The sequence below is a fragment of the Phoca vitulina genome, unplaced genomic scaffold (assembly GCF_004348235.1).
Source record: "Phoca vitulina isolate PV1807 unplaced genomic scaffold, GSC_HSeal_1.0 scaffold7, whole genome shotgun sequence".
Taxonomy (NCBI): Eukaryota; Metazoa; Chordata; class Mammalia; order Carnivora; family Phocidae; genus Phoca; species Phoca vitulina.
Window position 1 is genome coordinate 8,326,693 of NW_022589710.1, and position 24,334 is coordinate 8,351,026.

Here is a 24,334-nt window from a genome sequence, read left to right on the forward strand (position 1 = left end):
CCACCCAGGTGTCCCGATAAAAGAAATTTTAATATTAAAAGTGATAGATATAAAATTGGAAAAACACTGAAGAATTTTCTTTATAGTCTTTCTACTCTCTTCTCTAATGTTCTAGATCCCCTTCCTTTCCACTTCTGGATGCAGTATTATTATACTGCCTTTAGGTTGTCCAGGTTGGCATTTGAGTTTTGATCCATTCCATCTACTCTCTAAATCCTTTTCTTCCAGTATAAAGTAGGGTATTCTAAACCTTCTCTGGGCACTAACTTGGTGGAACTACTTTGTCAAATCCAACCACTTGAAGTTCTCCTGAAAGAATAGGATGCAACTTCTTTCTTGAATCTGATTTCTCATGAGAAAGGATCTTGGTTTTAGAAAGAAAAGAAGGAATAGGAAAGTAGTTGGTGAGAAAGTGAAATTGTAAACTTTGTACTGGGTGTCCTTTCCTACTTTCTGAAGGTTTTTGTACCTTTGAATGTTTTGTCATGAATATGTGGATAAAAGATTGTTTTTATAAGACTATTTTCTTTATCTACTTTATGTTTAAGTATTCTTTAAAATTCATGAAATGAGGGTGCATATTCTCTGTCCTCATTTAAAAAAGGATTTAATGCTTCTATTGTGTGATTTCAACTTATAATTTTTTTAGACATATATTCCTGAACCTTGGTGTTCAGCTGTATTTAAAACTCTTTTATTTTTGGAACCAGGGAACAGAGTAGAAGGTACAGAGATTTTTCAGGCTTATTGCTAATACCAAGTTAAGTGGGAATGTCTACTATTTAGGTGATTCATGAACAGTGGGATTCCTACAAAAAAATCTGATTCTAGATGAGAGTTTATCCTTGGAACATTTAACAATTTGAACTTTAATAGGAAGATTTAAAGCAGCTTTTCTTATGCCTATTTCCTTTTTGCCTAGCTCTTCAGTTTGATATGATCACAATGTCTTTTCTAGCTTGACAGTTAATTTATGATATAAAAGTAGTCCCTAAATCTGTTTGAAATCCACCGGTGACATACAGTCCATTAATTAAATTCACACCTGTTAGCAATGATAGAACTTTGTTGTAATAGAGTGAGGAGGATGAGGCATAGTGTCATTCATTCTGTGAATGGCATTATGGCAATTGAAATGGTTTGACTTGGAGTAAGAATCTTTTGTGCTTCAATATATGAGCTATCAAGAAGATAGGAGGAAGTAGGAAATAATGATCTGTATCATGATAACTTCAGCTAATGGTGGTCTCTTCAAAAAGCTGTTACAGTACAGTGGATTCCAAAGTTTCAATGTAAACTTTCAACCACTAGTACTTTATTAGTTTTTCTATTAAGTTTATGTGTAGAAATTGCTGTACACATTTTTTAAAAATAAAATTTTAGGGCAAATAAACTAATTTGTACCTGTAATCATGAGTTGTTGTTCAGAGTTTTTCTCTACTAATTTAAAAGTATGGTTTCAGTCTGTGCCATCATTCAGTTCTGATAATTTTACTAATTAAGGTAAAATGCTTTTAGGCATTATTAATTTTGTTTACTAATATGCTGGAGAAGATAAAGAAGAATGTGCCTCTAACTTTCTTTTTAATGTATATGCTGTACATGTTTAGGACTCTCAGTGTACATTTTTCCCTGTTGAATTCTTAAGAAATGCATTTAACATGATGAATCTGCTCACATTTCTGGCTTCAGTTTACAACTTATTATTCACTAAACTGCAAGAAGTATTTAAAGTGCACATTTTCGGGGCGCCTGGGTGGCTCAGTTGGTTAAGCGACTGCCTTCGGCTCAGGTCATGATCCTGGAGTCCCGGGATCGAGTCCCACATCGGGCTCCCTGCTCAGCAGGGAGTCTGCTTCTCCCTCTGCTCTCTTCCCTCTCGTGCTCTCTGTCTCTCATTCTCTCTCTCTCAAATAAATAAATAAAATCTTTAAAAAAAAAAATAAATAAAGTACACATTTTCCCTGGATTGGGATTTAGCATACTGATAAAGTAGATTAAAGATTATTCATATATGGTATTAGAGATTTTGGTTTCCAATTTTGTGAAAAGGCTTTGGACTGTCCCAGTGTCTTAGTTTGTTTGGGCTGCTGTACCAAAAATACCCTAGGCTGGGTGGCTTAAACCACAAACATTTATTTCTCACATTTTTGGAGGCTGGAAAGTTCAAGATCAAGGTGCTAGCAGCTCTGGTATCTGGTGAAGACCTGCTTACTGGTTCATAGACAGCTGTCTTCTCACTCTGCCCTCTCATGGCAGACAGGGCAAGAGAGCTCTCCATGAGTATCTTTTATAAGGGTACTAAGCCCATTCACAAGAGCTCTGCCCTCATGACCTAATCACTCTACTAATACCATCACTTTGGGGGTTAGGATTTCAACATATAAATTTTGGTGGGAATACAACATTCAGTCCATAACACATAGTTTAAATTTCCAATTTTAGTTTGAACTTAAAGCCATGTTTTGAACAGACTCAAACTACTTAGATCATCTATTTCAAATGGAGGATTAGGTGAATAGATGATATCCACATTCTCCTATTTTATTTCGCTTTAATCTTTTCCATGTTACACTAAAAACAAGTGCAGTGCCATTGCTATTGCAGGTTTTAGCCAATCCACTAAAACAAGAAAAAGAAGTAAAGGTTATTAATAGTGGAAAGGAAAAGGCAAAATATGGTTGTCCACTTAGAAAATTTAAAGGAAATGATCAGAGAACTATTTGAAAAATAGAGTTCTGGAAGATACCAGAGGGGATATAAGATCACTAAAAATCAGTAGCTTTCTACTTCTCATACTGGCAATATGGCAAACTAGATATTCAGAAAAACTCTTCCTGGAATAGCATACCTTAAAATATTACATGGAATGTTAACAAAAACTACTTTTCGGTATATGTCTGAGATAGTAGGAAAGGAAGGGAATTTCTCAGAATTCAGAAATAACAAAGTGTGACCCAACTGGTGTAAGTGGGCACTGGAATTGATATTTACCTAGGTGTTATCTGCTAATCCTTGGTGGTTTAGGGACAGTATTTTACAGGACTATGTAGAAGGAGTGGAGACAAAGTTTGGCATCTAAGGTGGGAGGAAGGTTCAATGGAGAATCACCATGTAAGAGCTGGGCACCCTGAGGATGCCATCCTTAAGTGACCAATGAAATAAATTTTCCCTACATTAGTGGTTTTGGGGATATGTGTTGGATTTGTCCTTCGCTCTGGGTAGAGTGGGGACAAAAAAAAAAGGGCACATAAAAGATTAGGCACAACTGAAGAGAAAATTAACTGGAATATAGATGCAAATAAAGTACTCAGAATATAGTACATAGAGAAGAACTGAAAAGCATATGAACGTTTGAGAGACATGGAGGATAGCAGAAGGTTCAACATAGGTCTAATCATTGTTCTCAAAGGAGATAATGGAGAAACTAACAGAGGCAATATTTAAGGAGATAGATAATGGCTGAGAATTTTTTAAGATAGAACTAAAATTCAGGAAAACAGAGTTGGATTGGGAGGAACAGTGATTGGATTTGAAACAATTAAAGAGGAAGGAGATAGAGGTATTGCTTAACTTTATACTTTAAATATGTTTTTTATTTTTTATTTATTTTTTAAAAAGATTTTTATTTATTTATTTATTTGACAGAGAGAGAGAGACAGCGTGAGAGGGAACACAAGCAGGGGGGGAGTGGGAGAGGGAGAAGCAGACTCCCTGCGGAGCAGGGAGCCCAATTTGGGGCTCGATCCCAGGACCCTGGGATCATGACCTGAGCTGAAGGCAGACGCTTAACAACTAAGCCATCCAGGCGCCCAAATATGTTTTTTAAAAAATACTAGATAATCATTATAAGAGTAGACATGGACTATATGATTTCTATTCTAAAAGAGGGAAAAATGTAATGAAGGGAAGAATCTAAAAAAAGTAAGACTACTAAAAAAAAGTGAAGCAAAGAGAAAGTACAAAGTAGAATGGTAGATATGACTACAAACATATCAGCAATATAAGTATAAATATTACACAACTTACCAGTTAAAGCATAATATTGTGAGTCAAGAGAAAACAAAAAATAAAACCAAGACCCAGATAGGTTAAAGCTATTTACAAGAGATATTACCTAAAACATAAAAATATACATAGGTTAAATGTTAAAGGGTTGAAAAACATAAATCAGGCGAAATGAAAGTAGGTATCGTTATGTTAATATTAGACAAAATAGACTTTAAAGCAAAAGTATTACTGAAGGTAAAGAATTACTACTGATAAACAAGCCTGACCTAATGGCCATAAATAGAATATTCTTTTCAAGCACACCTAAAACATTTACAAAAATTGATAATGGAATAGGCCATGAAGCAAGTTTCAGTGAATTTAAAAGATTGGTATCATTCAGACTACACTCTTTAACTACCGCACAACTAATTTAGAAGTTTATAACAAAATGATAACTAAAAACATCTATGCATTTGGAAATTAAAAACAATTTCTAAATAAGCCATGGTTGAAAGGAAAAATAATGAAAATGAAAACTTGTGGGATAAAGCTAAAATAATATTTAGAGATAAATAGTCTTCAGTATTTATATTTACGAAAGAAGAAAGACTGAAAATAAATGAGCTGTTTTACTTATGAAGTTAGAACAATGCAATAAACCCAAAGAAAGTAGAAGGAAGGAAGTGATTAAGAGCAGAAGTTAATGAATTTGAAAACAAAGATACAGTAAAGAACCAAGAGAACCAAAAATTGGTTTTTTGAAGACTAATAAATTAGATAATGCCTGGCAAGGTAGAATTAAAAAGCAAAGGGAGAGAAGACCTATAAATATATTGGAAATAAAAAAAGAGACTAGATAGGTATAACCATGGGTTTCAGATATGAAAAGATGTTTGGACAACTTTAATACATTTGAAAATTTTGTTGAGATGGGAAATCTCTAGAAAAGTGTATATCACTAAACCAGATTGAGGAAGGAATAGAACATCTAGATTATTCCATACCTACTAAAGAAATGGAATCAGTAGTTAAAAATCTTACCATGGAAATAGCAAGCCAATATTCAAGAAATAATTCCAATCTTATATACAAACTCATTCATGGAATAGAAAAATATATAATACTTCTCAATTTAGTTTATGAGGCTAGTAAAACCCTAGTAGGATAGAATTTCTGAAAAGGGAAAATTATAGACCAGTCTCCTTAATTAACATATGTAAAAAGTCTTAAGCAAATATTAGGAAGCCATTTAGCATTGTATAAAATAACTGTATGGTGATTAAATTGGGTTTAATCCAGGGAAGCAAGTTTGGTTCGACATTAGAAAAAAAATTTTTTTTTTTAAAGATTTTATTTATTTATTTGACAGAGAGAGACATAGTGAGAGAGGGAATACAAGCAGCGGGAAGTGGAGAGGGAGTAGCAGGCTTCCTGCAGAGCAGGGAGCCCGATGTGGAACTCGATCCTAGGACCCTGGGACCATGACCTGAGCCGAAGGCAATTGCTTAACGACTGAGCCACCCAGGCGCCCCAGAAAAAAAAATTTGTTAATGTAACTTACCAATTTAGTAGGTTAAAGGAGAAAAAGTATATGATAATTCAGAAAGAGGCTGGGAAGGCATTCTGTAAATCCGAATAACCATTTATATCAATACTCTTCTTGAACTAGGATTAAAAGGGAGTTTTATTTAACCTGATTTATAAAAAATACATAGCAAGAATCATACTGTGAACTGTTAAAAGCATTTCATTTAAAATTAGGAATGAGACAAGGATCCTGGTATCACAGCTTTTATTGAACATTGTATAGGCACTCCTAATCTGTAAATAAATCCAAACACACATATAGTAATACTCATGAATGAGGAATTGAATAGAAGAAGCAAATTGTTATTATTTGTAGAAAATATCATTATTAATATAGAAAATTAAAAACTCTAAATTATGAAAATGAATAAGGGAGTTTAGCAGGGTGGCTAGATATAAGAATAATATATGAGAAAATTAAATTTCTATATACTAGCAATAATGAGTTAGAAAATGCAGTTTCAAAAAAGATACAAATAGCTTAAGAAATACAGGGCACCTGGGGACAAATCTAACAAAAAGTGTACAAATTTTATGTGAAAAAAATTCTAAAACTTTATTGAAAGATTTTAAAGAGGTATATAAATGGAAAAACAAGATGTTCATGGATAGGAATACAGAATTTTATAAAAAAATGACAGTTTTTTCTAATGGTCTCACAAATTTAGTCAAACTTCCATTTGTGGGAAGTGACCAAGTTGAATATACAATTTATAAAGATAAGCAAAAGACTGTGAATAGGTAAGACACTCCTGAAGAGAGAGAACCAGGTAGGGGATTTACTCTGCCAGAGGGCAGAACTTACTGTAAAGGTATAGCACATACCCTGTTTGGCTTTGGCTCGAGGATGGATAAATTAGTGGAACTGAATGAAAGGAGAGCCCAGAAACAGACTTACACATATATGGAAACCTGATTTATGATGAAGCTGGCATAGCAGATTATTGATGGTAGGACAATTTATTATCCACATGGAAATAAAATGGATCCTTACATGCTACACAGAAATTAATTTCAGATGGTTTAAGGACTTAAATGTGAAATGTAAAACTATAAAGGGTTCAGAAGACAATATAAGAAAATATCTCAATGACAATATATTAGGGAAGGCTTTCTTCAACAAGAAAAAGGATAAACCATAAAGGAAAAAATTAATTTATTTGATTACATAAAAATAAGAACTTCTAGGGGTGCCTGGCTGGCTCAGTCAGTAGAGCATGTGACTATTGATCTTAGGGTTGTAAATTTGAGCCCCACATTAGGTATAGAGATTACTTAAAAATAAAAAAAAAATAAAAACACATTAAAAAGTATAAAAAATATAAAAAATGTATTAAAAAAGTAAGAACTTCTGTTATTCTAAAGACACTATAAAGAGTTCAGCAGAGGCTTGTTCAAGATAATGAACTTGAATGCCTTGTGCATTTGATTAATGTATTTGATAGTTACACAACTGGAAAATAGTTTAGGAACAAATTACTAGGAAATGCATAGAAAATGAAGGAAACACATAAATGCACCACAAAGATCTCCTTACCACCAATTCAGGGAGACAAAGGAAAAATAATCATATTGTATGCTACATTGCTTAGCTGTTAGTAACCTTTACATGATTATCTAATAAAAATGGTGATATAATTACATTGAGAGGTTGAGTGAATGAAAAGTGTGCCTGTGTTCATGAAAAAGAACTATGTCCTATAATATTTTATGAGATAACTGAAAACTGTGAACCTTTGGATAAGGTTCACAGATTAATTAATCATACTGTATCAATGTTAATTTCCAGGTTGTGGTCATTGTACTATGGTTATGTAAGATGTTAACATTATGGAAAGCTAGGTAAAGGGTATATGAGGAGTCTGTACTATTTTTGCAACTTTCTATAAGCCTAAGACTAATTCAAAATAAGAAGTTAAAGTTAAGTTGAGAGTTGTTGGCTCTGGGGAGTAAGAAATGGGAGAGGGTTGTAGGATATTGATTTTCAGTAACCATTTTATAGTAAAACTTGACTATTTTTAAAAAAATATTTTATTTGAACTCAATTTAGGTAACATATACTGTATTATTATTATTTGTGGGTTTTTTTTTTTTTTTGATGGTAGCCATCCTGATAGGTATGAGGTGGTTCTTAACTGTAATTTTGATATACATTTCCCTAATGATCAGTGATGTTGAACATTTTTCCATGTGCTTTTTGGCCATTTGTATATCTTCCTTGAAGAAATGTCTCTTCACTTCCTTTGCTGATTTTTGAATTAGGTTTATTTTTTTGTTGTTGAGTTTTAAGATTTAATATGTTCTGGATATGAATTCCTTATAAGATATATGATTTACAGATGTTTTCTCTCATTTTGGGGCTTGCTTTTTTTACTTATTGATATTGTCTTTGATGCATAACATTTAAAAATTTTCATTAGTCCAGGGATGCCTTGGTGGCTCAGTTGGTTAAGCGTCTGCCTTTGGCTCGGGTCATAATCCCAGGAATCATGATTCCAGAGTCCTGGGATCGAGTCCCGCATCGGGCTCCTTGCTCACTAGGTAGCCTGCTTTTTCCTCTGCTTGCCGCTCCCCCTGCTTGTGCTTTCTCTCTCTCTCTCATTCTGACAAATACATAAATTAAAAAAAAATCTTTAAATAAAAAAATTTTTTTTCTCATTAAGTCCAATTTGTCTATTACTTTTGTTGCCTTTGTTTTTGATGTCATACCCAAGAAATCATTGCTAAATCCAATGACGTGAGGCTTTTGCTCTATGTTTTCTTCCAAGAATCTTACAGTTTTAGCTCTTACATTTAGGTCTTTGATCCATTTTGACTTAATTTTTATATATGTAAGGGTCTAAATTCGTTCTTTTGCATGTGGATATCCAGTTTTCTCAGCACCAGTTGTTGAGAAGACTGTTCTTTCCCCATCGAATGATCTTGGCTTCCCATCAAAAACCATTTGACTGGATATGTGATGGTTTTATTTCTAGGCTCTCTATTCTATTCCATTGGTCTTTTTATCTGTCTTCATGCCAGTATCTCACTGATTTGCTTACTGTAGCTTTGTAATAAATTTTGAAATCAGGAGGTGTGAATCCTCCAGCTTTGTTCTTCTTTTCTAGATTGATTTGCCTATTTGGAATTCCTTCAGATTCCATATGAATTTTAGGATGGAATTTTTTATTTCTGCAAAAAATGTCACTGGAATTTTGATAAGGTTGCATTGCATCAGTAGATTGCTTTGGGCAGTATTGACAATATATATTAAGTCTTCCAGTCAATGAACATGATATGTGTTTCCTTTTATTTATGTCATCTTTGATTTTTTCAGCAATGTTTTGAGGTTTTCATTGTACAAGTCCTTCACCTCATTGGTGATGTTAATTCCTAAGTATTTAAATCTTTTTGATGCTGTTATAAGTGGGAATGTTTTCGTAATTTTCTTCTCAGATTATTGTTTGTGTATAGAGATGCAATGGATTTTTATGTGTTGACTTTGTATCCTGCTACTTTGCTGAGTTCATTTATTAGCTCTAATAGTTTTTTGTGGAATCTTAAGGGTTGTCTATATATAAGATCATATCATCTGTGAAAAGAGAAACTGACTTCTTCCTTTCCAGTTTTGATGCTGTTTGTTTATTTTTCTTGTCTAATTGCTCTGGCTCTTTTGGTATTATGCTGAGTAAAAGAAGTGGGCATCCTTGTCTTGTTCCTGATCTTAGAGGAAAAACATTCAGTCTCTTACCATTGAGTATGATGTTTGCTGTGGGTTTTTCATATATTGCTTTTATTATGTTGAGATACAAAATAGAGTTTTTCTACTCTTGGGTTTTTTATACTTTACAAATTTTTCAAGTAAGGAAAAAAGAAATACAGAGAACTTACTAGATGCATGTGTGCATATTTGTATGTGTACTTGTCATGTGTATGTATACTAGATAAACCTAAGTATGTAATTTATATGTCTATATATCAATAAAATGGGTGGATAAATTTACCTAATGAGGCTATTTTTTAGAGACACTTGAAAATTATAGATGGATTGTTGCTTTTTTTTTTTTTAAGATTTTATTTGAGAGAGAGGGAGATAGCAAGAGGAGCATGGGCAGTGGCGGGGAGCAGCAGAGGGAGAGGGAGAAGCAGGCTTCCTGCTTAACAGGGAGTCTGACACTCCCTGACAATCCCAGGACCCTGGGATCATGACCTCAGCCAAAGGCAGATGGTTAACCAACTGAGCCACCCAGATACCCCTAGATGGATTGTTTCTTTTCTTTTTTTTTTTTTTTAAAGATTTTATTTATTTATTTGAGACAGAATGAGAGAGAGAGAGAGCACATGAGAGGGGGGAGGGTCAGAGGGAGAAGCAGGCTCCCCGCCAAGCAGGGAGCCCAATGCGGGACTCGATCCAGGGACTCCAGGATCATGACCTGAGCTGAAGGCAGTCGCTTAACCAACTGAGCCACCCAGGCGCCCCTGGATTGTTTCTTAATAAAAGTGTATTCCAACTATTTATAGATGTGCGCCTATGGGAAGTATTGGTTGTATGCTTGGTATAATGTTTAAACTGTTGCAGATTGAGGTAAATCAGTTGAAAGGTAAAGAGCAGCAGTATGAGTAGCCATTTGTGTTTTTTTTTTTTTTTAAAGATTTTATTTATTTGACAGAGAGAGACACAGCGAGAGAGGGGATACAGGCAGGGGGAGTGGGGAGAGGGAGAAGCAGGCTTCCCGCGGAGCAGGGAGCCTGATGCGGGGCTCGATCCCAGGACCCCGGGATCATGACCTGAGCTGAAGGCAGATGCTTAACAACTGAGCCACCCAGGGGCCCCAGCCATTTGTATTTTTAATTTGACACTTTTTTTTGGTTAATTTGATACTTTTTGATAAGAAAATATGTATGTTTATATATTCTAAAAGTTTTTTTTGTTTTTTTGTTTTTTAAATTTCAGGCAACCTAATGAGGCCTCTTTTGAATTACGGTATTGCTTGGTAAGTATATCTTTTTTACTTTATGCTACTTTTCAGAATAATATTGATTAATGTATGTAAATTAGTTATATTTTTGGTTTATTGTTGCAGTATGTCTATGGGCTTCCTGGTTGAAGAGACTGCACCAGTTGTTTGGAGAGGCCTTATGGTAATGTCAGCTATTGAAAAACTGTTGAGGCAGGTAAGAAAATTGCATTGAGTATCATTTTATTATTGGCACACTGTGGTTAATGCATTTGCTGATTGGAGAGTTGTTAAAATTTGCAGTCAGGTTTGAGATGTTTTGTAAAAGAATCCAGCTGATAGACTGAATATATAATGAGTTCTGTGGTGCCAAGACCAATTTCATTGGTCTGTGATTTAATCTTCCCCATTGCTTATGAGTACTAAAAATCCTAATGTCTTATTTTATATTGTTCTTTTGCTTTGTTGAGTCTGTAGTGAGATGAAGAAATCTATTTTATAAGTAATCTGCCTTCTTTAAATTTATGGTTAATCTCATTATGGCCAATATTGAATTGTAAGGGCAGTGTAGAAGTTCTTGGATATATAAAAAAATTACATAAATCATGCTCATTTTAAAATTGCTCTAGAACAAAATGAAATTTTATTTTATTTTGAGTATATCTGGCTCTATATTTATGTATGTAATATCTGTCCAATCAACTTAAATTTATCCTTGAGGATGAGGACAGTTGATTGGATAATCTAAAAATATCAGATGAGCTGTATGTTATTTATAGAAATAATTTTAATTTTTTTCTAGGAGCTGTGAATTTGCAGTTAATTATGTCCTAGGTAAATACCATAAATAATTTGGATTTTCTCCATCATTTACAGCAATTACCCCTTATGTATTCAGATTTCACTTTAGGTCAGGCATCATGCCACAGGTTGATAATTCTAATCATAGATATTTCTATATTCATTTCTATTTGCAAGAGTTGGTAGATGAAATATGTCTTGAACTCTGAAACTCTTCTTTTTTTCATTGTCACATCTTGTCTTCCTTCTGCTTGAGTTCTTTTTTTTTTTTTTTTAAAGATTTTATTTATTTGACAGAGAGAGACACAGCGAGAGAGGGAAACAAGCAGGGGGAGTGGGAGAGGGAGAAGCAGGCCCCCCACAGAGCAGGGAGCCTGATGCAGGCCTCGATTCCAGGACCCTGGGATCATGACCTGAGCCAAAGGCAGATGCCTAACGACTGAGCCACCCAGGCGCCCCCTTCTGCTTGAGTTCTAATAAATGTGCTCTTTGATCTCTGGTCCCAGAATCCACCTGCTTTCCTAGTGCATTCAAGCCTCTCAGCTGCATTTCCTCCCCTTTTATACTCAGATCTCATAGTTAGCTATTTCAGTTATACTCCCAACAATACCCCTTCTTTATTGATTCCTTTGTGACCTTGATCTTTATTCTTTATTTGTGTGGATTAACCCAGCCTTTTTTTTTTTTTTTTAAAGGAAATTCTAAAACAGTCTTTATTCCATTTATATTTAAGAATAGAAATTTAGAAACACCAAAAGGAGAATTCTGATTTTGTCATCAGAGTATTTTAAGTACTCATTTTCCCCCTCCTCTGTTAGTGTTGTAATTGTCAACAGAAACTGATTCAGATTTTCTCCTAAGCCTTATGGATGGCCACGAGAAGATGGAAATACTTCTGCTTTCCACAGTGATCAGAGACTTAGAAACCCAAGTCAGTGATATTAGACACAGAGATTTAGCTAAGTGTTGCTGCTCCCCTCTCAGGGATGCAGGATCCTGCCTTTAAGTGTCCTTTTTGAGTATTAAGTTCCATTTAAGCCTCAGATTGTGACAGGTGATGAAAACATCTCTGCAAAGGAACCCCTGAATGTGGAATAGAAGAGACCCAGTGTGCAAATACCCTCAGGAGAGGGGCAAAGGGAATGTTCCATGGGAGAAGTGAGAGTAAACCTGACAATGCAAATTAATTAGGCTGCAAAAAATTGAACCTGAAATTCAAATTTAGATTTAGTAAATGCTTTTGTAAATGAAGAAAACTTTATGAGACCAGAGGTGAAAGATCAAGTCTGAAGGAACCAGAATACATTGTTTTTTCATTCTGTGAGGAATTGGGGAAGAGAAGAGGGGCCAGGATCCCATTTCATATTCTCAGTCAATATCCCTCCATAACCCTGCCTCTTTTATCTACTGCTGAATACTGTCAGAGAATATAGAATACTTGTGTTAATTGCTGGCATTACACATTTTTGATTTCTGAATTCAGCTACACTCTCATCACTTCAGTCATCTGACATTATTCATGTTCTTCTCAGCATTCATCAGATGCTAAGTTTAAAAAATATTTATGGAATTTGATAGTCTGGCTGAGGAACTAGTGGAGATTTGGAGATTTGGCTCTCTGACACATAAATCATATAAAAGTCAGTTTACTTTGATAAGTGCTGACAGTACATTTTTAGCAAACATGCTACAAAATATCAGGATGAAAGATGGGGTGAGAAAATGGCTCCATAACTTATTGGGATACTCTAGGTATCCTCTAAGACCTCTAAGATGTTAGGACATTAGACTACATATTTACCTTACAGTCTTTTGAAAAGTTACCATTATCATTTGTGCATTTTAATTGGAGCTGAAAAGCTGATATTTTTGGACTACGCTGTGACCTGTACTGATCATGTCAACTGCTATTGCTTTAGAAAGCAGACCAGTTTTTGGTAAGTTTAACACCCTTTGTGAAAATTTAGTAGCTGGATAGATGCTCTGTACAGCAGTGGGTTGTGGAGGCTACCTGATTCATTGGCTGATGAAAAAAATTGAATTATATATATATATATGACTGTACAGTGTACAAATCATAAGTGTACAGATAGGTGGATAATCTCAAAGTGAAAATACCTATATAATTTTTCAGGACATGATAAATAGAATGCTAGTGTTCCAGAAGTTTCTTTCATGTCTCTTCCTATAGAATACTAGTGTTCCAGAAGTTTCTTTCATGTCTCTTCCTAGTTGCTGTTTTTGGGGGGAGAAGATAAATACTTGTGGTCAGTCTGCCATCTGAACTGAAAGTCTGGTTTAAAGTTCTTTTCCCCCTCTCTCTTATGATATATATATATATTTAAGATTTTATTTATTTATTTGACAGAGAGAGACAGTGAGAGCGGGAGCACAAGCAGGAGGAGTAGGAGAGGGAGTAGCAGGCTCCCCCACAAGCAGGGAGCCCGATGTGGGGCTCGATCCCAGGATGCTGGGATCATGACCTGAGCCGAAGGCAGACGCTTAACAACTGAGCCACCAGGCACCCTCTTACGATATTTTATTGAGTTAAAGTTATACTTACTATGGGATGCAGAGATCTTACATGTATGGTTCAGTAATTTTTGATAAATGTATATACCTGTATAATCACACCTCAATCAAGATAGAGAACATTTCCATCCCCCTACAACATTTCCCTGGGCTTCCTTCTCTTCACTCCCCCACTCTTAGGCCATCACAGTTGATTTCTAGTGTCATAAATGAGTTCTGTTTTGTTCTTATACGTCATATAAATGGAACCCTACAGACTGTATAGCCTTTTGTATCTGGTTTCTTTCTCTTAGCCTAATGCTTTTGAACATCATCCTGTTGTTGCCTATATCAGTAGTTGAGTCCTTTTTATTGCTGAATTGTATTCCATCACATGAATATAATCAAATACTGTTTGTTCTTCTGTTGATGGACATTTGGGTAGACACCAGTTTTTGGCTATTATGAATAATGCTTCTATAAATACTTGTACAAGTTTCCTAAGGATTTCGGTTGCTTTACATCTTGTCAGTATTTGGTGTTGCCAGTCTCTTCACTAGTGGGTATAAAATGGTATCTTCTTATTGTTTTAGTTCGTGCTTCCCTGATGATTAATGATGTTTAGCCCCTTTTCATGTGCATATTAGATATCATTGTATCTTCCTTTATGATAAAGTGTCTGTTCAAGTCTTTTACTCATTTTTTTTATTGGCTCAGTTTTCTTCTTGTAATTGAGTTGCAGGAGTTTTAATATATTCTGGCTGTGAGTCCATTGTCAGATATATGTATTGGGAATATTTCTCCCAGTCTATGGCTTGCCTTTTGATTAACTGATGTTTTAAATTTTCATGAAATCCCAATTTATCAAAAAAAATTTTTTTTTAATGCTTAATGCTTTTTGTGTCCTAAGAAATCTTTGCCTATCTACCCCAAGGTTATAAAGATACATATTTTTTCTCAAAGCTTTATATAGCTTTGGCTTGCACATCATGATTTAAATTTTGTGTGGGAAATGAGATAAGAGTTTATATTTTTTCATAGTTGTGGTATAATAGCAAATATATTTGTTCTTTGTCCTTGGGTCCTGCTACAAAGCTCCTAAGACCCTTGGAATTTTCTGATGATAGGAGTATCTTTTGTAACTCATGAGGAGCCCCTTTTTGAGCACACCTGAGTTCATGTTAGTAAGGTGACTTAGGGTAGGGTCCCTGGATAGTCTCAGGATGGGGCTGATCACCAGAAAGACCAGTTGTTTAGAGGGTTAGGACTTTCAGCCCCACCCACTGACCTCTGGGAAGGGGAAGGGGAAGGAGGGTGGGGTGCAGATTAAGCTCTGTGAAAACTCTTGATGAGCTTCTGGGTTGGTGAGTGTATCCACATCCTGCTGGATTGTATAAACCTAGTTTCGTAGGGACAGAAGCTCCTATGCTAAGGGCCTTTTTGGACCTTTCCCTTTGTATCTCTTCATCTGGCTATTTATCTGTATCCTTTCTAATACCCTTTATGATAAACTAGTAAACATAAGTAAATGTTTGTCTGAGTTCTGTGAGCCACTCTAGCAAATTAATCAAACCTGAAGGAGGGGGTCATGGAAACCTCTGATTTATAGCTGGTCAGTCCAGATGCACAGGTAACAACCTGAACTTGTGATTGGTATCTGAAGTGGGAGTAGTCTAGTGGGACTGAGCCCTTAATTAACCTGTGGGATCTAATGCTGTAACCAGGTTGTTAATGTCAGAGTCGTGGGAAAACACATAGTGGTTTATCTAGTTGTTCTAGTACCATTTGTTTAAAAGACTTCCTTTTCCCATTGAATTGACTTGATACCTTAAATGAAAGTCAATTGAGTTTATGTGTATGGGTTTATCTCTGGATACTCTATTGTGTTCCATCTATCTTTTTTAAGCCTTACAGTAAAACCATACTACCTGATAATTGTAGCCATGGAGAAAGTTTAAAGTCAGAAAGTATGAGTCTTCCAACTTTGTTTTTTTTCCAAGATTGTTTTAGTTACACTGGGTTCTTTTCCATTTCTGTATAAATTTTAGATTCACCTTGTCAATTTGTACAGAAAAGCATGTTGGTATTTTCATTAGGATGGTATTGAGTGTATAGGGACTGGTATTGAATGTATCTAGGTCAGTATTTTGTGAATCAAGATCCTGACAAAATTGAGGCTTCTAATCCATGAGCATGGTATGTTTCTATATTTATTTAGATTTTCTTTAATTTCTTGGAGTAATATATAGTTTTTAGTGTATTGGTCTTGCACTTTTGTTAGATTTATTCTAAGTATTTTATGTTCTGAGATGATTTTGGAATTGTATTTTGTATTTAATTTCAAATTGTTTACTGTTAGGACAGAATATACACTTTATATGCACATGATTATGTTGTCTGTAAGTAAAATAGCTTCAGTGCTTCCTTTCCAATCTATTTCTTTCATTTCATTTTCTCGTTTACTTATTGCACTAACTAGTAGTAAAGATGAGAGCAGACATCCTTGTCTTCATCTGGATTTGTAGGGTAGGGTAACAATAAGTATTTCATCCTTAAGAATGATAGTAGTAGGTTTTCACTGATGCCCTCTGTCCTCTCTGTTTCTTTGTTTGCTAAGAGTTTTTATTGTGGATGGGCACTGAGTTTTTTTCAAATGCTTTTTCCTCCCCATTTATTGAAATGATGATATGGTTTTTCTCTTTTATTTTATGGATGGTGTGATTTACATTGATTTTCTGTGTTAGACCAACCTTGCATTCCTGGGATAGATTCTTTTTGGTCATAATATTTAATTATAATAAGTAATATTGTAATTCAGTATATTGCTAGATTAAATTTGCTAATACTTTATTGTTTTAGATCAGTATTTGTGAGGAATATTAATGTTAATAGTTCAATGTTAATTAATATTAATAGTTTCTAATTTGTTTTTCCTGTAATGTCTTTTTCTGGTATTGTAGGGGTCTATCTTGGTCTTGTAAAATGAGTTTGGAAGTACTTCCCTCCTCTTCTCTTTTGTGAAAGTGTTGCTGTAAAATTATTAGATTAAGTGTAATGTTTGTATTTGGTGGAATTTATCAAGAAATCTGGGGCTGGAGTGTTTGTTTTTTTCTCCTTGGTTAGGAGAAGGTTTTTGAGGATTAATTCTAGTCAGACTTGTAATTCATCTTGTTTCAGTTTCATTGTGTTTTATAGGAGTTTATTATTTACTTGAGTTGTAGAATATATACATAAGGTTCTTCGTAATACTGCCTACAACCTTTTATTATTTATTTATTATTTATTTAGCCTACTACCTTTTAAAACAGAATATGAGATGCAATGTATATGAGATGGGAGTGTTTCCTCTTTATTCCTAATTTTGGTAATTTGGTTTTTTTTCTCTGTTGATTTTTCTTGCTATGGTTTATCAATTTTATTAATTTTTCCCAAGAATAAAATTTTGGCCTTTTAAATGTTCTCTGTTTTATGTTTATTTCCTATGTCATTGTCTTCTGCTGTTACTATTTTCTTCCTTTTTAAAATTTCAGGCTTAATTTGCTCTTCTTTTTTCTACCTTCTTAAGTTAGAAACTTAGATAACTCATTTTAAACATTTCTTGTTTTTTAGTATAAATAGTTATGATTGTAAATTATCTTTAGTCATTTCTTAGAATCCTGTAAATTCTGATATGTTGTGTTTTCATTGTCATTCAGTTTAAAATAAATAATTTCTAATTTCCTTTTTTTATTTTTGTAGTGTGTTATTTAATTTTCCTAACATTTGGGGATCTTTTTAATAACATTGATATTTATTTCTAGTGTAATTTTGTTTTTGTTAGAGAATTTACTCTGTAAAATGTCAATCTTTTAAAATTTTTTAAGACTTTATGGACTAGCATGTGGTCCATCTTTGTGATTGTTCCATATGCTTTTAGAAAGAAATTGTATTTTGCAGCTGTTGTGATTAATATTCTGTAAATACCATGTAGGTCAAGTCAACAGTATTGTTCAGCTGATTAATATCTTTATTGACTTCTTACCTAATTACTCAGACCTACTGAGAGAGGATTGTTAAAATCTCCAACTATGATTGTGGATTTTCTCTAATTTGGTTTTTACTGTATTTTGAATCTCTAAACACACATTTAGACTTGTTATATCTTCCTGGTGAATTGACCTCTTTATTGTTGTGAAGTGTTTCTCTTTATCTCTGATAAACTCTCATCTTTATCTGATGCTAATATCGCGACATTAATTTTCTTACACATACTGTTTCCATAGAATATCTTTTTTATTCTTTTACTTTTAACCTTATGTTTCATTATATTTATTTTATTTTATTTATTTTTTTTAAGATTTTATTTATTTGATAGAGAGAATGAGAGAGCGAGAGAGTATGAGAGGGGGGAGGGTCAGAGGGAGAAGCAGACTCTCCGCTGAGCAGGGAGCCCGATGTGGGACTCGATCCCGGGACTCCAGGATCATGACCTGAGCTGAAGGCAGTCGCTTAACCGACTGAGCCACCCAGGTGCCCTGTTTCATTATATTTATTTATTTATTTTATTTTATTTTTTTTAAAGATTTTATTTATTTATTTGAGAGAGAGAATGAGATAGAGCATGAGGGGGGGAGGGTCAGAGGGAGAAGCAGACTCCCCGCTGAGCAGGGACCCCGATGCAGGACTCGATCCCAGGACTCCAGGATCATGACCTGAGCTGAAGGCAGGTGCTTAACCGACTGAGTCACCCAGGCGCCCCTATTTATCTATTTTAGAGAGAGAGAGAGAGAGAGAGAGTGCATGTGTGTGCATGTGTGTGCAGGGAGTGGGGGGAGGGGCAGAGGGAGAGGGAGAGAGAGAATCTCCAGCAGACTCCCTCCTGAGTGGGGAGCCCAACTTGGGGCTCAATCCCACAACCCCAATATCATGACCTGAGTTGGATGCTTAACCAACTGAGCCACCCAGCTGCCCCACTTCTATTGATTTTTCAGCCATACCTCTTCATATTATTATTCTGTGGCTACTTTAGGGATTATAATAAACTTTCTTAAGTTTTCACATTCTTTTTAATAAAGGTTTATATTGTGTTACTTCATATAAAATATTTTTGAAGGTATTTTGTTTAGTTTATTTTTATTTTAATTGCAGTGTAGTTAACATACAATGTTACATTAGTTTCTGGAGTAAAATACAGTGATTCAATAATTCTGTACTTTACTTAGTGCTCATCAAGATAGTGTACTCTTAATCCCCATCACCTATTTGTCTCTCTTTTGTTTCCCTTTGTTCATTTGTTTTGGTTGTTAAATTCTACATGTGAGTGAAATCATACGGTATTTGTCTTTCTCTGACTGACTTTGCTTAGCATTTTACTCTCCATCTCCATCCATGTTGTTGCAAATGGCAAGATTTCATTCTTTTCTGTGACTGAATAATATTCCATTGTGTGTGTGTATATGTGTGTATGTGTGTATACACACTACATCTTTATCCATTCATCTATCGATGGACAGTTGGGCAGCTTCCATAATTTGGCTGTTGTAAGTAATGCTGCAATAAACATAGGAGTGCATGTCCTTTCGAATTAGTGTTTTCATATTCTGTGGGTAAATATCCAGTAGTACAATTACTAAATCATATGGTAATTCTATTTTTAAGTTTTTGAGGAAACTCCATACTGTTTTCCATGGTGGCTATACCAGTTTGCATTCTCACCAATATTGCATGAGGGTTTCTTATTTTCACACCCCTGCCAACACTTGTTTCTTGTGTTCTTGATTTTAGCCATTCTTACAAGTGTGAGATGATAGCTCATTGTGGTTCTGATTTGCATTTCCCTGATGATGAGTGATGTTGAGCATCGTTTCATGTGTCTGTGGTCATCTGCATGTCTTCTTTGGAGAAATGTCTGTTCATGTCTTCTGCCCATTTTTTCATTGGGTTTTTTGTTTTTTTGGTGTTGAGTAATATAAGTTATTTATTTATTTATTTATTTATTTATTTATTTATTTAATCAATCAATCACCATACATGGTCACATTTGACTCTGAAACTTGGGCTTTTAATCACTAGAGTCAACTAAAACTACATAATCAGAGGAAGAAATTACACGAAGTCATAGAGTTACATTCCAAAACGTCCTCATTCATGCATTCATTCATTTATTCAACAGATACATCTGTGATTGCTTACTCTATGCATACCACCATGCTAAGTGTTGCAAGTGTTCTGTTGAGTCAACCATTTTCTATGTGATTCATACTCCTGTGGTGCTTAAAACCAATGGGAGAAACAAATATCAAGTAATCACAATAGTATTTATTTACAGATTGAGGTAAATGCTTAAAGTAAAAACAACAGTTTTATTTTTTTTATTTTATTATGTTATGTTAATCACCATACATTACATCATTAGTTTTTGATGTAGTGTTCCATGAGTCATTATTTGCGTATAACACCCAGTGCTCCATGCAGAACGGACCCTCTTTAATACCCATCACCAGGCTAACCCATCCTCCCACCCCCCTCCCCTCTAGAACCCTCAGTTTGTTTTTCAGAGTCCATCGTCTCATGGTTCAGCTCCCCCTCCAATTCCCCCCCTCATTCTTCCCCTCCTGCTATCTTCTTCTTCTTTTTTTTTTTTTTAACATATAATGTATTATTTGTTTCAGAGGTACAGATCTGTGATTCACCAGTCTTGCACAATTCACAGCGCTCACCATAGCACATACCCTCCCCAGTGTCTGTCACCCAGCTGCCCCATCCCTCTCACCCCCCACCACTCCAGCAATCCTCAGTTTGTTTCCTGAGATTAAGAATTCCTCATATCAGTGAGGTCATATGATACATGTCTTTCTCTGATTGACTTATTTCGCTCAGTATAACACCCTCCAGTTCCATCCACATCGTTGCAAATGGCAAGATTTCATTCCTTTTGATGGCTGCATAATATTCCATTGTATATATATACCATATCTTCTTTATCCATTCATCTGTTGATGGACATCTTGGCTCTTTCCATAGTTTGGCTATTGTGGACATTGCTGCTATAAACATTGGGGTGCACATACCCCTTTGGATCCCTACATTTGTATCTTTGGGGTAAATACCCAGTAGTGCAATTGCTGGATCGTATGGTAGGTCTATTTTCAACTTTTTGAGGAACCTCTATACTGTTTTACAGGGTGGCTGCACCAGCTTGCATTCCCACCAACAGTGTAGGAGGGTTCCCCTTTCTCAGCATCCCTGCCAACATCTGTAATTTCCTGAGTTGTTAATTTTAGCCATTCTGACTGGTGTGAGGTGGTATCTCAACTGAGGTTTTGATTTGGATTTCCCTGATGCCGAGTGATGTTGAGCATTTTATAAGTTCTTTATATATTTTGGATACTAATCCTTTTTCAGGTAGGTCATTTGCAAATATCTTTTCCCATTCAGTATGTTGTCTTTTAGTGTTGTTGATTGTTTCCTTTGTTATGCAGAAGCTGCTTTTTAAAAAAGATTTTATTTATTTATCTGAGAGAGAGACAGAGCAGACAGTGCAGAGAGAGTATGAGCAGGGGGAGGCACAGAGTGAAAAGCAGACTCCCCACTGAATGGGAGCCTGATGTGGGGCTCAATCCTAGGACCCTGAGATCATGACCTGAGCCACAGGCAGTTGCTTAACCAACTGAGCCACCCAGGAGCCACTGTTGTGTAGAAGCTTTCTATTTTGATGTAGTCCCAATAGTTTGTTTTTGCTTTTATTTCCATTGCTTTAGGGGACCTATCTAGAAAAAAGTTGCTATGGCTGATGTCAGAGAAATTACTGCCTGAGCTCTCTTCCTGTATTTTTATAATTTCAGGTCTCATGTTTAGATCGTTAATCTATTTTGAATTTATTTTTGTGTATGGTGTAAGAAAATGGTCCAGTTCCATTCTTTTGCATGTAGCTGTCCTGTTTTCCCAGCACCATTTGTTGAAGAGACTGTCTTTTTTCTCATTGCATATTCTTACTTCCTTTGTTGACGATTAATTCACCATATAACTTTGGGTTTATTTCTGGGCTTTCTATTCTGTTCTCTTGATCTATGTGTCTTTTTTTGTGCCATTACCATACTGTTCTGATTACACAGCTTTGAAGTATAACTGGAAATCTGAAATCGTGATGCCTCCAGCTTTGTTTTTCCTTTTCAAGAGTGCTTTGGCTATTCAAGGGTTTTTGTGATTCCTTACAAATTCTAGGATAATTTGTTCTGGTTCTGTGAAAAATGCTGTTGATATTTTAATAGGGGTTACATCAATCTGTAGATTGCTTTGAGAAGTATGGACATTTTAATAATATTAATTCTTCCAATCCACGAGCATAGAATATCTTTCCATTTTGTTTGTTGTCTTCATTTCTTTCATCAGTATTTTGAGAGGATAGGTCTCTTAACCTCATTGGTTTATTTATTCCTAGGTATTTTATTATTTTTTGTGCAAATGTAAATGGGATTGCTTTGTAAATTTCTGTTACTTCATTATTAGTGTATAGAAATGCAATGGATTTCTGTACATCAATTTTGTATCCTGTGACCTTACTGAATTCATTTATCAGTTCTGGTAGTTTTTTGGTGGAGTCTTTCTTTGGGGTTTTCTGTATAGAGTTTCATGCCATCTGCAAATAATGAAAGTCTTACTTCTTCCTTACCAATTTGGATGCCTTTTATTTTTTTCTCTTGTCTGATTGCTGTGGCTAGGACTTCCAGTACTGTGTTGAGTGAAAGTGGTGAGAGTGGACATTCTTATCTTGTCCCTGACCTTGGGAAAAGCTCTCAGTTTTTCCCTATTGAGTATGATGTTAGTTGTGGGTTTTTCATATATGGCCTTTGTAATGTTGAGGTATGTTCCTTCTAAACCTACTTTGTTTTGAAGGTTTTTATCATGAATGGATGTTGTATTTTGTCAAATGCTTTTTCTGCATCTATTGAAATGATCATATGATTTTTATTCTTTCTGTTGCTGATGTGATATATCACGTTGATTGATTTGAGAATATTGATCCATGCATTATGGGAATAAATCCCACTTGATCGTGGTGTACTTCATGTAAAATTAATTATCTTACAACAGTATAGTTTTCTTCACCACCTCCCATCCTTTGTGTATTGTTGTAAAGTATTTTATTTATTTTATCTTATTTTTTATTTTTAGAGAGAGAGAGAGCGGGGAAGGGAGGGGCAAAGGGAGAGGGAGAGAGAGAATCCCAAGCAGGCTCCACACTAGGTGTGGGGCTTTATCTCATGACCCTGAGATCATGACCTGAGCCCAAATCAAGAGTCAGACGCTTAACCACCTGAGCCACCTAGGCATCCCTATTGTGATGTATTTTAAATATATGTACATTATAGGGGCACCTGGGTGGCTCAGTCAGTTTAGTGGCACCTTCGGCTCAGGTCATGATCCCAGGGTCCTGGGATCGAGCCCTGCATCAGGCTCCCCACTCAGCAGGGAGTCTGCTTCTCCCTTTGCCCCTCCCCTGCTCCTCCTCCCTCTCTCTCTCTCTCAAATAAATAAATAAATAAATAAATAAAGTCTTTAAAAAAATAAATATATGTACATTATAAATCTCACAGTACAGTGTTACTGGTTTATTTAAATAGTCATTCTTTAAAGAAACTAAGAAAACAGTCTATTTTAATTACCCATAATTTGCTATATCTGTGCTTTTCATTTTTAGATCCGAGTTTCATTTGTCACTTTTCTTTATCCTGAAGAACTTTGTTTAGTCTCTTATTGTGTGGGTCTGCTGGTGAAGAATTTTCTCAACTTTCATTTATTGCACATGTCTTTATTTTCTTTTCGTACTTTCACTGCAATATAGAATTGTGTTGGCATTTTTTTCTTCAATTCTTTAAAGCTGCTGTTCCATTGTCTTCTGCCTTTCATTGTTTCCAACGAGAAATCTGCCATTATTTTTATAATTTTTCCCTGTGATTAGTATCTTTTTTTTCTGGCAGCTTCCATAATTTTCTTTATCTTTTTGAGGGCTTTTTCTCTGTATACCACTTAAATGTTGATGTTCTCCAGAAATATGTCTATCGCTCAGTAGTTAAGGGCATGGACTCTGGAGCCATATCTGCCTGAATCCAACCTCAGTGGCACATCTAATTAGCTGTATGTTCCTTGGGCAAAACCTCTCTGAGCTATAGTTTCCTTACGTATATAATGGGGCTTATGGCACTTAAATTGTTGTGAAGATTAAATGAGTTAGTATGTGTAATATGCTTAAAAAGCATATTAAGTAACTATAAGTGTGCCCTGTTTCTATTGTATTTTATCAATCATAACACAAATTAGGTTGTTTTTGTATGGTTTAATATTAATCAGGATGCATCTTATAAGAGATGGCTTCTTAGAATTGCTTTATTCCCGGCTTTGTCCGATTCTTTCCCAGTAGTTTTTTGTTTCTCCAATAAGCTGGGGCACTTTCAACCTGAGGCAACTTTAAATTGACTTCTCTGTTAGAGGTTTTTGGGACCAGTCTGGTGGTATGAATTCAGGTT

At 35.1% G+C, this 24,334-nt stretch overlaps 1 protein-coding gene across 6 annotated transcripts in view; it reads left to right on the plus strand.

Moving 5' to 3' along the window:
• Window positions 1-24,334, plus strand: part of NUBPL (nucleotide binding protein like) — a 275,956-nt gene that overhangs the window by 73,085 nt on the left and 178,537 nt on the right. For all 6 annotated transcript variants that reach the window (XM_032404898.1, XM_032404897.1, XM_032404902.1 and 3 more), the window contains exons 5-6: window positions 10,514-10,553; window positions 10,644-10,734. In XM_032404898.1, coding sequence (XP_032260789.1) covers window positions 10,514-10,553; window positions 10,644-10,734 — 131 coding nt within the window. The remainder of the gene's footprint in view (window positions 1-10,513; window positions 10,554-10,643; window positions 10,735-24,334) is intronic.